Source organism: Bubalus kerabau, chromosome 5, assembly GCF_029407905.1.
Source record: "Bubalus kerabau isolate K-KA32 ecotype Philippines breed swamp buffalo chromosome 5, PCC_UOA_SB_1v2, whole genome shotgun sequence".
Lineage (NCBI taxonomy): Eukaryota > Metazoa > Chordata > Mammalia > Artiodactyla > Bovidae > Bubalus > Bubalus kerabau.
Window position 1 is genome coordinate 58,131,893 of NC_073628.1, and position 13,792 is coordinate 58,145,684.

Sequence of the window (13,792 nt, forward strand, 5' to 3'; positions counted from 1 at the left end):
TATTGATTGATTGTATGGCCAGGTGTAGGGAGCTGGTTTGGAATAAAAGATGACTAGTTCCATACAGGACGTGCTGAATGTAAGACTTCTGTGTGAAGCATTCCAAGCAGGTGGTTGTGTGTGTGCTTCGGGGCTCAGAGCACAGGCTGGATGCTTCTTGTGGTCAGGCCTCTCATCCAGCTGAGACAGGCTCCACACAGTTTTGGTCCTTTTTCCCTGACCCTGGGCTATCTCTGAAGATTCTAATGCTGTGTTTCTCTGGCTTTTCAGGATTCCAGCCAGGCAATTCCTCTGGTGGTAGAAAGCTGTATCCGGTTTATCAGCAGACACGGTAAGCAGGATTACAGCCTTGTCATATTTGTGCAAAGTTGGAAAGAACTTCCAGGAATTCTTTGCAGAGTGAGAACAGAGAATGACTTCCCATCCTGACATTCTCAGAAAAGGAATAAAATCTTATTTGTTCACATAATGTTTGCTACCTCAGAATGGCCACACCTAAACACTGAGCGAAATGTATCATATGTTTTTAACCCCCAGGTGCCTTAGCTACTAACACACTCCCTTTTCCAGCTTGAGAGTGAGTTTTAAGTTATAGCTATCACGTGGGTAAGTCTAGCTGGCCCGAAGTGGTCATGTTCGTTTCGCCATCACTCACCGTCTTTGCCTGTGTTCTTATCTCCCCTGCACCGCCTGGACCATTATGTCACGTTGGCTTTCTGCAGCAGACTGCTTTGAAAATAAGCTCCTTTTATACTATTGCATTGACTCGTGGTAATATTCAGTTTTTGTTCTGGTTTGGTCTTATTGGTTACGACATCTCCAGAGCTCAGTGAGTCGCTGCCCCTAAAGTTGTAGCCAACATTTAGAGTCTGCAGGGGCTGGCTCCTTCTCAGCCTAAGTCAGATCACACTGTCTTCTGCTTGGACGAAGCTGAGGCTCATAAATTCCATTCCTCACCAGCTCCTAGGCTGGTTGGACAGGATTTAGGGAAAGAAATGAATTACCAGAGAACCAGTCTTCCAAGTGTAAGAGTGTTTAGAAAGCACAGATATCTGAGCAAGCGCCATGAAGATTTCTAGGAACTGGCTATCAGAAGTTGTTTTCAGATGCTCTGCTGACAGTTATACGAACACTAACAGAATGACCTTCTTGGAACTAAGGAAGTATGTAGATGATCACTTCTCTTGATTCAGAAGCAACCATTCTCTCTCCCTTCCTCCCCTTCCTCTTTCCCAATGAACTGGGACCTTGCCTGGGTTTGTTTTTAGAGTAGTAATTATTTTAGCATGCTTATGACTTATCCTATTCTAATCACTACAGTTTTTTCATCATATCTCCATTCACTAGAAGTACTCTTGCCTTGAAAATCCCATGGACAGAGGAGCCTGGTAGGCTGCAGTCCATAGGGTCACGAAGAGTCGGACATGACTGAGCGACTTCACTTTTCACTTTCATGCACTGGAGAAGGAACTGGCAACCCATTCCAGTGTTCTTGCCTGGAGAATCCCAGGGACGGGGGAGCCTGGTGGGCTGCCATCTCTGGGGTCGCACAGAGTCGGACACGACTGAAGTGACTTAGCAGCAGCAGCAGCAACATCATTATGTAGAGCTATTGAACAATCAGCAACTATTTATCAAGCCAGTTTTATAATTAAGTGTTGAGTGTCTCATGTAATTTATCAAATACTGTACTGAGAGTGAGAAACAGGATGGCTGTCTGGGTACAGGGTGACTGTAAGTGTGCTGCTTGTTTACGCTTGTGTTCGCATGGCTGGGAGCTGAGGCCCATGACTACCGCCCAGCATCACGACAGAGTCCCGCACCACGCAGGAGTAGCCGAGAAAAGATCGGTCAGTTTTCTACTGAGAGTGTATCACTTTTATACCATCAGAAAGCCAGAAAGTCATGAGTCAAACTGTTGTATGTCAAGGACCATCTGTATACTTGTTGACTGCTCATTGTATACCAAAAAAAGATCCTGTCCTCCTGAGCCTTATATATGTCAGGTGTTGGTGAGGGTCCTGAAGAAAAGTAAAACAAGGGGAGGAGGTGGAGAATGGAGCGGGGATACTGTTCTAGGCGGGTTGTTCAGGGAAACCCGTAGGTCACCTAGAGTGACACGTGAGCAGTCCTGAAGGAAATGAGGGAGGGGCCGCGCGGGTATCTGGGAGAAAGAACACCAAAGGCAGAGGTCCTTGGCACATACAAGCAAGCACGCAGGATGCCAGTGAGGCTGGGGCAGTGAGTGGAGAGGAGAGTGGCAGGAGATGAAGCCAGAGCCCCGACTCTTAGGGTTTCAGCGGCTAAGGTAGCTGTCTGGGTTTTGTTCTAAGTGAGCTGGGAAGCTGTTGGAGAATTAGGAACGGGGAATGATCTTTCTGAAGGGTCACAGGCGGCTGTGTGGAGCTAAGACTATAGGAAGAAACAGGAGGCTGCTGCAGCGGGAAGACATGGCGGTCACCCGCCCTGGGCGTCAGCTGTGGAGTTGTTGACAAGTGATGGGTTCTGGGTGCCATGGCTTGACTGTCCCTGCCCCCATACAGGCACAGTCCATGTGGAGGCCAAAACTTAGCACATTTCTGTGGTGAGGCTCTGGAGAACCAGGCCTGCTCCCATGCTGCTGATGGGAATGAGAACCAGTACGACCCTTCTATAGGGGAGACTCAGCAGCATCAAACAAAATGACGTGTGTGCTGGTTTTCTGAGCCAACAGTCCTTCTAGGGATTTACCATGAAGATACATCTCCAAAATACGGAAATACATGGGCACAAAGTTATTTATTGCAGTATCGTTTGTAATTGCAAAATATTAGAAACAACCTAAATACCATACTGGATGAATAAAGAATAAACTATAGTATATCTGATAGACAGAGTGCCTGAAGAACCATGGACGGAGGTTCGTGACATTGCACAGGAGGCAAGGATCAAGACCATCCCCGAGAAAAAGAAATGCAAAAAGGCAAAATGGTTGTCTGATGAGGCCTTACCAATAGCTGAGAAAAGAAGAGAAGTTAAAGGCAAAGGAGAAAAGGAAAGATAAACCCATCTGAATGCAGAGTTCCAAAGAATAGCAAGGAGAGATAAGAAAGCCTTCCTCAGCAATCAATGCAAAGAAATAGAGGAAAACAATAGAATGGGAAAGACTAGAGATCTCTTCAAGAAAATTAGAGATACCAAGGGAACTTTTCATGCAAAGATGAGCACAATAAAGGACAGAAATCATATGGACCTAACAGAAGCAGATGATATTAAGAAGAGAATACACAGAAGAACTGTACAAAAAAGATCTTCATGATCTAGATAACCATGATGGTGTGATCATTCACCTAGAGCCAGACATCCTGGAATGAGAAGTTAAGTGATCCTTAGGAAGCGTCACTACAAACAAAGCTAGTGGAGGTGATGGAATTCCAGTTGAGCTATTTCAAATCCTAAAAGATGATGCTGTGAAAGTGCTGCACTCAATAGGCCAGCAAATCTGGAAATTCAGCAGTGGCCACAGGACTGGAAAAGGTCAGTTTTCATTGCAATCTCAAAGAAAAGCAATGCCAAAGAATGTTCAAACTACTGCACAATTGCACTCATCTCAGATGCTAGCAAAATAATGTTCAAAATTCTCCAAGCCAGGCTTCAACAGTACATGAACCATGAATTCCAATGTTCAAGCTGGATTTAGAAAAGGAAGACGAACCAGACCACCTGACCTGCCTCCTGAGAAATCTGTATGCAGGTCAAGAAACAATAGTTAGAACTGCACATGGAACAACAGACTGGTTCCAAATAGGAAAAGGAGTACGTCAAGGCTGTATATTGTCACCCTGCTTATTTAACTTATATGCAGAGTATATCATGAGAAATGCTGGGCTGGATGAAGCACAAGCTGGAATCAAGATTGCCAGGAGAAACATCAACAACCTCAGATATGCAGATGACACCACCCTTATGGCAGAAAATGAAGAAGAACTAAAGATTCTCTTGATGAAAGTGAAAGAGGAGAGTGAAAAAGTTGGCTTAAAGTTCAATATTCAGAAAACCAAGATCATGGCATCTGGTCTCATCACTTCATGGCAAATAGATAGGGAAACAATGGAAACAGTGAAAGACTTTATTTTCTTGGCTCCAAAATCACTGCAGATGGTGACTGCAGCCATGAAATTAAAAGATGAATGCTCCTTGGAAGAAAAGCTCTGACCAACCTAGACAGCATATTAAAAAGCAGAGACAGTACTTTACCAACAAAGGTCCATCTAGTCAAAGCTATGGTTTTTACAGTAGTCATATATTGATGTGAGAGTTGGACTACAAAGAAAGCTGAGTGCTGAAGAATTGATGCTTTTGGTGGTGTTGGACAAGACTCTTGAGAGTCCCTTGGACTGCAAGGAAATCCAACCAGTCCATCCTAAAGGAAATCAGTCCTGAATATTCATTGGAAGGACTGATATTGAAGCTGAAACTCCAATACTTTGGCCACCTGATGTGAAGAACCAACTCATTGGAAAAGACCTGATGCTGGGAAAGATGGAAGGTGGGAGGAGGAGGGGACAACAGAGGATAAGATGGTTGGATGGCATCACCAACGTGATGGACGTGAGTTTGATTAGGCTCCATGAACTGGTGATGGGCAGGGAGGCCTGGCATGCTGCAGTCCATGGGGCCACAAAGAGCTGGACACGACTGAGCAACTGAACTGAACTGATGGTATATCCACACAGTGGGAAACTATGCAGCTACAAAAAATAATAACAATAATGAGGAAGAGTTCCGTGAAATGACCTGGAGAGCTTGCCAGGATATATTGTCAAGTCGAAAAAAGCAAAGTGCAGAAGAGCATCTCTTGCATGTTGCCTTTCAGGTGAGAAGGAAGAGGGTGTAAGAATATAACGTGTCTTCTCACTTCCGCAAGAAGAAATACAGGAAGGACGAATCCAAAATCTAATATTTAACTGATTATCTGCACAGATGGGTGGAAAAGGGTGAGGATGGGACATGGGGTTGAAGTGACATTTCTCTGACTGTTGCTTTTTGTGCAGTTTTGACTTTTAGAACTACATGGGTGTTTTCCATACTCAAAAGATAAATATATAAAGCAAGGATGTGGGTAAAACCCCAAATGGAATACAAACAGTAACAAACAAACCTAACTGTGTTGCAAATGAATAACACTGAGGAGATGAGGAAGAAAATAATATAAGTATCTTTGAAAAGCAGTATTTTGATAACAAGAACTGTAAACAGATAATGCACAGTAGTTGGTAATTTTTTTTGTCGCAGGGTAGTGAGCTAGAACTAGCAATTCTGAAGCCATTTTATAAGATGGAACAAGTTCCCTGGTGGTCCAGTGATTGGGACTCCATGCTTCCACTTGAGGGGGCACAGGTTCAATCCCTGGTTGAGAAACTAAAATCCCAAAAGCCTTGTGGTGTAGCCAAAAAATAACTGTTGTTCAGAAAATTGAATTATTTCCCCCTAAACAGGGATTTATGGTATTACTGAACTCCCTAAACATGATGGGTGATATTTGTACATGTGATTTAATGGGGATAAGGTCCATAATTTTTGTTAGCCCCCAAAACATCTGTGGTCTACCAGTTGCCAAAATTTGCACATCCTTACTATCTTCATGTTCCCTGGGAGGTGCTAGTGAGCTTCCCTGGGGGCTCAGTGATAAAGAATCTGCCTGCCAATGCAGGAGACGTGGGTTCAGTGCCTGGATCAGGAAGATCCCCTGGAGGAGGGCATGGCAACCCGCTCCCGTATTCTTGCCTGGAGAATCCCATGGGCAGAGGAGCCTGGCAGGCCATGGTCCATGGGGTTGGAAAAGGGTCGGAACAACTTAGTGACTAAACAACATCAACTATATTCTGCATGCACGCATGCTAAGTTGCTTCAGTCATGCCAACTCTTTGTAACCCTATGGACCATAGCCCACTAGGTTCCTCTGTCCATGGGATTCTCCAGGCAAGAATACGGGAGTAGGTTGTCATGCCCTCCTCCAGGGGATCTTCCCAGCCCAGGTATCGAACCTGCGTCTCTTATGTCTCCTGCAATTGCCAGGTGGGTTCTTTACCACTAGTGCCACCTGGGAAGGCCACATTCGTTCTAGTCCCCATTGTATAGATGGGAAAACTGAGGCTTGCCTGTAAGTGGTAGGTCGGGGTGATCCAGGAAGACTTAAAAGAAAGGAAGGGATGTGAGGAACAATTGAGACTCACTCAGGATGGGAAAACCCCACCGTTTTCATGAGGAAGGGAGCAGAGTCACGTGAGCAGAAGCTGGTGTAGCAATCATTTCGAGACTTCTCTAGGAGAGCAACTCTTGGCGACAGCTAGATCCAGCTGAAAATGGAAGGTTTTGTGCTGTTTCCAAATAACTTACCCAAGTCTGACTGGCTTTATGCTTTTATGTTAGTCAGCACTAAGGAAAAACGAGAACGGTCATGCAGGTGTCAGCTGAGGGATGTGAGGTCTTACCTGCATTATCATAAAAAGCCAACTGCTTTTCCCCTTCTCTTTCTGGAAACCCACCATTTATTAATGTTCCTACTTTCAGAATCATCATCTGAAGATTCTGTCTGTTGAGCAGGAACACACATTGGCGCTTCTGAAGCCGGGTTCTCAAGGGGACGTGGAAACCAGACTGAAAGGAACCTCAGTGTGTCTCAGGCCTCCTGCCTGGTTTTCATTCAGCTCTCCCATGATTTCTTCTGGCCCTGGGCTTGTGCACCACACTGGCCTGTCCTTGATGTCTAATCTATCAAAGCGTGCCGAGGCGATCCTCTGTCAGCAAGCTGTTGGCTCCTCCAGTGACACTGAAGAGCCTGGTCCCTGAGATGACAGTTCCTTATATTTTACCGTGGTTTTGACAAGTCACTGAGTATGTGACTGTTTCTGTCAGAAACTTACTGTTCATGTTCTGTGTCTACACAGCATTATCTGGCTGTTACTCCCCATTGGTAACTTCTGTAATACAGTACTGTTACTTTGGGGTCCTGACTTTGCCTGCCATTCTGATTCTGTGAGGGATAGTCTGGAAAGTCCCCTACAGTAACAGACAACTTCAGTCCTATTACACACGAAATAATTAAATTCCCTGTGCTTACTTCTTACTGTTGCTTCAGTTGGATTCAGAATTCAATCCTGGCCAGTGTAGTTTACTTCAAAGTAGATAGAATTCATTCACCTCCCCTCAAGAGGGGAGTCCCAAAATAGTGGGAAAAATGTAACATTATTCTCTTTTGTTTTCCAAAAAAGAAATGTGTTTGAGATTTGAAAGTTTCAGTAGATCATGCAGTAAGAGCAGGACTTTAATAAAATTGAGCCACAGGGCTCGTGAGAAAAACTAGACAGAGCTGATATGAGGAAAGATGCTAGTTCAGTGCAGCCCCAGGGCTCATGCTTCCTGGATCCACCCCTCTAGTTTTGAGTTGCATGTGTGGGGCTCTCGATGAGCCATGTCCATAGTCAGACTGACAAATGAGATCCCCCCCCGCACTTGCACTCCAGTAGGCCCCACAAGCCTGGTGTTAAGGAGTGAGTACCTGATTGCAGCCAGAAGGCCTAGTTTTGTGTCCTGACTCTGGTTCTTATCATCTATATAGTCAGGCAGGTCATCACTTCTCAGTCCTCTATTCTAGAGAATGGGCTTCCTGGTAACCCCTGCCTTGTGAGCCTATAAGCACATGAGCAGTCACCACACACGTTAATTTTCCATGATTAGTTTTACTGCAACAAACTTCAAAAGGACACAGTTTTCGTGCACGCTATTCTAGTGTGGTATTCAGGAATGCTGCCTTTAGAGTCAGGCTGCAGTGAAGGACCAGTAGCTGGCACAGCGCCTGTGATACTCGCTGTGGACTGATCGCTCGTCTTTTTAACTTCTCTGATTTACAGCAGTGTATTGCTTTCAGGTATACAGCAACGTGATTCAGTTATATATACACATATATCTGTTCTTTTTCAGATTCTTTTCCCATGTAGGTTATTACACAATATTGAGTAGAGTTCCCTATGCTGCACAGTGGGTCCTTGTTGACTGTCTCTAACAGTGTATATATGTTAATCCCAACCTCCTAATTTATCCCTCCCCCCACCTTCCCCTTTGGTAACCATAAGTTTGTTTTTGAAGTCTGTGAGTCTCTGTTTTATATATAAGTTCATTTGTGTCCGTTTTTTAGACTCCACATGTAAGTGATAACATATGATAATTGTCTTTTTCTGTCTGAGTTAACTTAGTGTGATAACCTCTAGGTCTATCCATGTTGCTGCAAAATAGCATTAGTTCATCCTTTTTATGGCTGAGTAATATTCCATTGTGTATATATACCACATCTTCTTTATCCATTCCTCTGTTGATGGGCATTTAAGTTGCTTCAGTGTCTTGGCTATTATACATAGTGCTGCAGTGAACATTAAGATGCATGTATCTTTTTGAATTATGGTTTTTTGGGAATATATGCCCAGGAGTGGGATATATGCCCAGGAGTGGGATTGCTGGATTGTATGGTAGTTCTAGTTTTAGTTTTTTTAAGGAAACTCCGCACTGTTCTCCATTGTGGCTGTACCAATATGTCTTCCCTTTCTCATAAGTAGTGAGAGCACTGTGGCCTAGAACAGCTGAACAGTGTTAGGATAGCTGAGGTACTAATTATGGTCCCACACCTCGGGAAGCTCTGATCGTGTCTCATGGCTTGCCTGCCATGCTCCTGGATCACGTCCCTGATCCTGGGGGATAAGGAGGTGACAGAAATCACCTCTCTACTTTGTGGGAGGGACAGAGAGGCAGAGGCTGGAAAAGGAACCTGCTGCACAGACTTGGTCAGAATCAGAAATGGCGTAGACTACTCTTCCTTTGAAGTCTCTGACTCGGTGCTTTCTTATGGCCAGTACCTCGTATTCATTGCAGTGACCTCTCCACCATCCCTGTATAGGCTTTCTCCTCTGGCCTGAAGAAAAGAGACAGGATGCTTAAATACACACTGGCTGGGGAGATGGACACTCAGCTAAGCTTGGTGCTGTTGTTGTGAATTTGCTTTTTTGTCTCCTTGATCACTGTTCCCTGTCTTTCTAGGGCTACAGCATGAAGGAATTTTCCGAGTGTCAGGATCCCAGGTGGAAGTGAATGACATCAAAAACGCCTTTGAGAGAGGTGAGGAAACAGCCTTAAAGATAAGGCCAGACATTTGCCAGTCCCCTGGGGTAGTGGCTCCACCCTTTCTTCCCTGAGAGGTACCCAGAGTCAACAAGCCAGCCTGCCTCCCTCTTCAGCCCAGCCCCTTCCCTCTGTAGACATCCTCCCCACCCACCCTCCCAGATGTGCAGGGAGATGCCGGGGACGTCCCAGTTCCCCCTTTCCCAGCCCCTGTCTTCCCTCCTCTCTCCTGCGGACAGTCCACCCAAACCCAAGAAGCTAACCGTGGTATCTGGGCAGTTTGCGGCTCTACCTGGAACCTTGGTGGCAGAGCAGACGCACCTGTTGACGTAGCCCATTTATTATCTTGTGGGCTCTTAAGGTAGTGGGCAAGCTTTGGCAATTTCCATGCCTGTAATGGAATATATAGTTTCAATTTGAGGTTGGTCCTACCATTAAATCTAATTACGTCTGATAGGAAATTTTCCATGGGGAGCGCCAGCATGATCGGTCTCTTGCAAGGAGGTGTGCTTAGTTGGAGGCCGAGAAGGAGGAGAGCTAGTCAGAGGGGCTGGCCTCCCTGGCCTCGTCTCCCTCCCCTCCGGGCTCAGTCCCGGCCTGGCCCGCTTTCATGATGCTTAGGAGAGAGCCGGTTGCCGTGTCCCTTCCCTGGCCCATAGGAAGCGTCCCTGAGCTAGTCTGGCACACGCAGATTCACGTTAATGGTCGCCTGTGCCCCTGCTCTGACCCCAGGGCCCCTGAGCCTGAGCAGCCTTTGCTTTTTCTAGCCCCTGGTTGCCCTGCTCAAGGCCACCATGCTGAGCGGAGAGCTGAGGGACTTCAGTGAAAGCTTGAATAGGGCACTGCTTCCCTACCAGCTCTGCTTCATCCTGCGTGTTTTTACCGCTCTCACTCTCTCTCCTTTTTGGGGGGTTTCTCACCCTCAGGAGAGGACCCCCTGGCTGGGGACCAGAATGACCACGACATGGACTCCATAGCCGGCGTCCTAAAGCTGTACTTCCGGGGGCTGGAGCACCCGCTCTTCCCCAAGGACATCTTCCACGACCTGATGGCCTGCGTCAGTAAGTACCCCAACCGCAAGCTCACTTCTGGGCCAGAGCACCTTGTAGCAACAGGGAAATTTCCGGGTTTACAGTAGTTTTTTCATTTCCCTCTGTGAAGTTTCTCTTCCTTGTTGTAAGGGAGGAAAAAGTGACTTTTCAGGAAGGATCTGGACCGCAAGTCAGAACTCCTGGTTTTTCTTTCTGATTCACTTTAAACTGCTTTATTTTGCTGGGCTTTATCTCTCTTAATATGTTCATATAGAAAATACAGTCCTTCTCAGCCATTAGAAGCTTGTACATTAGTACTTGTGCTTTTCATGATAGAAAGGGAGAATACATGTGTTACAAATATTTCCTGCTTGTTGCTTTAAGTATGACATGACTTATCTGTGAGATGTGTTAATATGTTTTCTTCTAGGAATTCAAGCCCTCTGCAGATTTAAAAGTAGTGATACGATATTTTCTCAGAGAGAGGGAGTCCCTACGTTTCTTTACATAAAACAGATATCTTAGAATTTCTCTGCCTCTTACTCTAAAATTTGGGGCTTGAAAAGCTGCTCCTGGCCATTTATTATACTGGGACAACCTCTCATTTATTGTCCATGGAAACCTGGATTAATATTAGGTCGTTCTGAGAGCAGACTCCATTGAGATCATGGTTCCAGAGGCTGGAGGAGGCAGTTCCTTTGAAATGAAGAAGAGCCCTCCCCCCAGATCAGTGAAGGTCTTCATCCCCACCCCCAACGCTCCCGCCCCCAGTTTCCAGTTTGATTTGCTACCTCCCCGGAGAGCTCAGGAAGCCAGCTCCTTGCTTTGTTGACTTACCCGCTGTTTGTTGGAGTCCTAGTGGACCTGAGTTCTGTGGGTGACTGAGTAGATGCACCCCTCACGTCTTCATGTCTCCTTCCAGGATGGCGCCTGGGTGGAACATCCTAAGAGAATGGGGGTTGCCAGGATAGTACAGGGAACCTAGGCTGCCCAGTCCTCCCCTTGAGGTGTGCTCCTGATCCAGTATCTCCCACTTGGTTTTCACGGAAAGGTTCTCATAGGAAATGACAGTATCCACATGGCACAGCGCGAAAGCGGGAAAGCGGGTCCTGGGGAGGTCTGGGCCTTGGGCCATACCTGGAGTCAGGAAAGCTCTCTGGTTTTCCCCCAGTATCACTACTTGCACGGGGGCCTGCCAGTTCTTGCCTCTGGCCACCTTCTGCCATCCCTGCTGCAGATAAGAAAGTGGGGAAGAGAAGCCAGACTTGTCCAGGGGCTGAGGGGTGCGCGTGTGGAGCGGGCAGGACGAGACCTGGGCAGCGCCCCCCAACACAGGCCCTCCAAGGCTGGGGGACAGTCACAGCCGTTTCTGGGCAGCTCTTTGTTTTGGTGTTGTAATAAGGGGGTGGCGGATGCTGTGGGGAGCTTGCCCAACCCTTCTGTGCCCAAGGAGCAGACATCTTCAGTCCTGCCCTAGTGAAGGGTCTAGAGCCCCACCGCCAAATCCCCACCGCAGGGAGCCCCTCACACTGGCCCAGTTCTTTGTGGGCTGGAACCAGCCGCTCTCTGTTGTACCTGCTGCGAGTCAGGGCCTTCTGACCACTAGTCCCTGGGATCCCAGTGGAGGGTAACACGTGGCTTTCTTCTTTCAGCAATGGACAACCTGCAGGAGCGAGCTCTGCACATCCGGAAGGTCCTCCTGGTCCTCCCCAAAACCACTCTGATTATCATGAGATACCTCTTTGCCTTCCTCAATCAGTGAGTAGACTTCCCTGGGAGCAGCTGATCAGCCTTGGCTTCGGCCAGTGAATGTTTATGTGGGGACCTATGTTGGTCCCTCCAGACCAACAAATACTTATTGAACACGTGCTGGGCGTGGTTTTAAGATGTAAAAATGCATTGTGAAATAGAGACAAAAGCCTAGATATCATTTGGCTCATGTTCTAGCAGAGGACACAGACAATAACAGACACGTGAGGTAGTGATAGGTGCTTAGAAGAAGAATAAAGAAATGCAAGTGAAGGGTCAGGGCAGGGGTGACGGAGGGGAGCCGGCACAGAGGGGTCGTCAGCAAAGGCCTCTCTGGGGAGACAGTGTATGAGCAGCAGCCTCAGTGAAGGGAAGGAAGGAGCAAGGGTCAAGGTCATCAGGCTCACGAAAGTCGTGGCAACAGTGGGTTTGGATTTGAAAAAGCCGTTGGAAAGTTTTAAGCAGAAGAGTGTTGTGATCTCATTTTCTAATTTATTTTTAAAAGCTGCTTTGTGGAGAAGTTACTGTGCAGTGAAGTGAAGTTACTCAGACCAGTGAGGGAAGGGTGGAGGGTGGGGGAAGGGTCAGGTTTGGGATCTATTTGGAGCACCCCCTGTACGGGACCTGCTGATGGGTAGGGTGTAGAAAGAGGAAAGAGAGAAATTCCGAATTTTTGTCATGAGCAGCAGTGGAGCTGGGGAAGACAAGACGTGGATATGCTAATGTGGATATGTTAACTTGAGACACCTACTAGCCCTCTAGGTAGAGAGTCTAAGTAGGCAGCTGCCTCCCCCAGGCACCTCTGTCTTTACCCGTTGCTTTCACCGCAGTACCTCCAGCAGCTAGGCCAGAGTGTATTAGTGAGCAACTTGAGGGCTGGATAAGGCCCGCAGGTGTGTTCCCTTTAAATCCACTGTGTCTTGAAAGCATTGGAGCATTTAAATATTGGGAGATTTTACACTTTTAAAAAATCTGGATTTCTGGCTTCTCTTGAGAAAATCATTAGATCTGGCAGTACTGGATCTGACAGCCATGTGGCTGCAGTGTCCTGTGGAGTAAGGGCTGCTGCCCGGATGTAGTCCAGGGACCCCAGTTCACCAGTCCCATTTCTCCCCGATACCCTCCAGTGCTGAGGCTGAATTCAGTTGAAATTATCATCTCTCTGGCTTTATGCCTTTTCATATAGTGGGGAAACATTTCTATAGGTCTTTAAATCTATTTTTTTTTAAAAGGTGGGGGGAATAAAACTTAGACTAGGGGTGTTTTAGCTGTTATTTCTTTGTGAAAATGAAGAATCTTCCTAGTGGGTTAGTCTCTGCTTCGATGGAATACACGTTCACAGGCCATCTCAGGAGCCTCAGCCTGCCTGCAGAGGCACCCGGGTCAGGGGCCGCCGCCCCAGCCTCCGCCCTGTTGCGGCCCGCAGCCCGCTGCCTCCCCACGCCTGTGTCTGCACCGTTCACTGGCCGAGCCCTGACTCGGCGCCGCCACTTCTTTTAGTTGAGAACCCCTCATGACTCATGCAGGGTTTCACAGGCTGCCCATTTCAGGCAGACAGAAATAGAAACCCTGGTAATGACTCTCGAGCCCGTCGGTCTCCTCAGGACCACCAGGCCACCCTCGTCTCCCCTTGTGGACTGATACCTGGCCTCAGAGAGCCCGGTCTGCTCCCCAGAGCAAGAAGCAGGATGGCAGGGGAGTGGGCAGGGTTTGGGGTGACTCTGTGTGTAAGCACAATGCGCCCACTCTCTTCCCCACATTTTCTTCCTGCTAAGTGGAGGGGTGGGGGAGACAGTAGAGTAAGCATCGTAAGAGCAGAAGATGGCCACTGCTGAAGGAAACGTGGAAAATTGTACCAGTTC

The 13,792-nt window shown here is 47.1% G+C and overlaps 1 protein-coding gene across 11 annotated transcripts in view; it reads left to right on the forward strand.

The window, feature by feature from the left end:
* The window catches only part of SRGAP2 (SLIT-ROBO Rho GTPase activating protein 2), a 253,962-nt gene that overhangs the window by 215,774 nt on the left and 24,396 nt on the right, over positions 1-13,792 (forward strand). For all 11 annotated transcript variants that reach the window (XM_055581776.1, XM_055581777.1, XM_055581767.1 and 8 more), the window contains 4 exons: positions 271-331; positions 9,070-9,147; positions 10,077-10,211; positions 11,834-11,939. In XM_055581776.1, the coding sequence (XP_055437751.1) occupies positions 271-331; positions 9,070-9,147; positions 10,077-10,211; positions 11,834-11,939 (380 nt within the window). The remainder of the gene's footprint in view (positions 1-270; positions 332-9,069; positions 9,148-10,076; positions 10,212-11,833; positions 11,940-13,792) is intronic.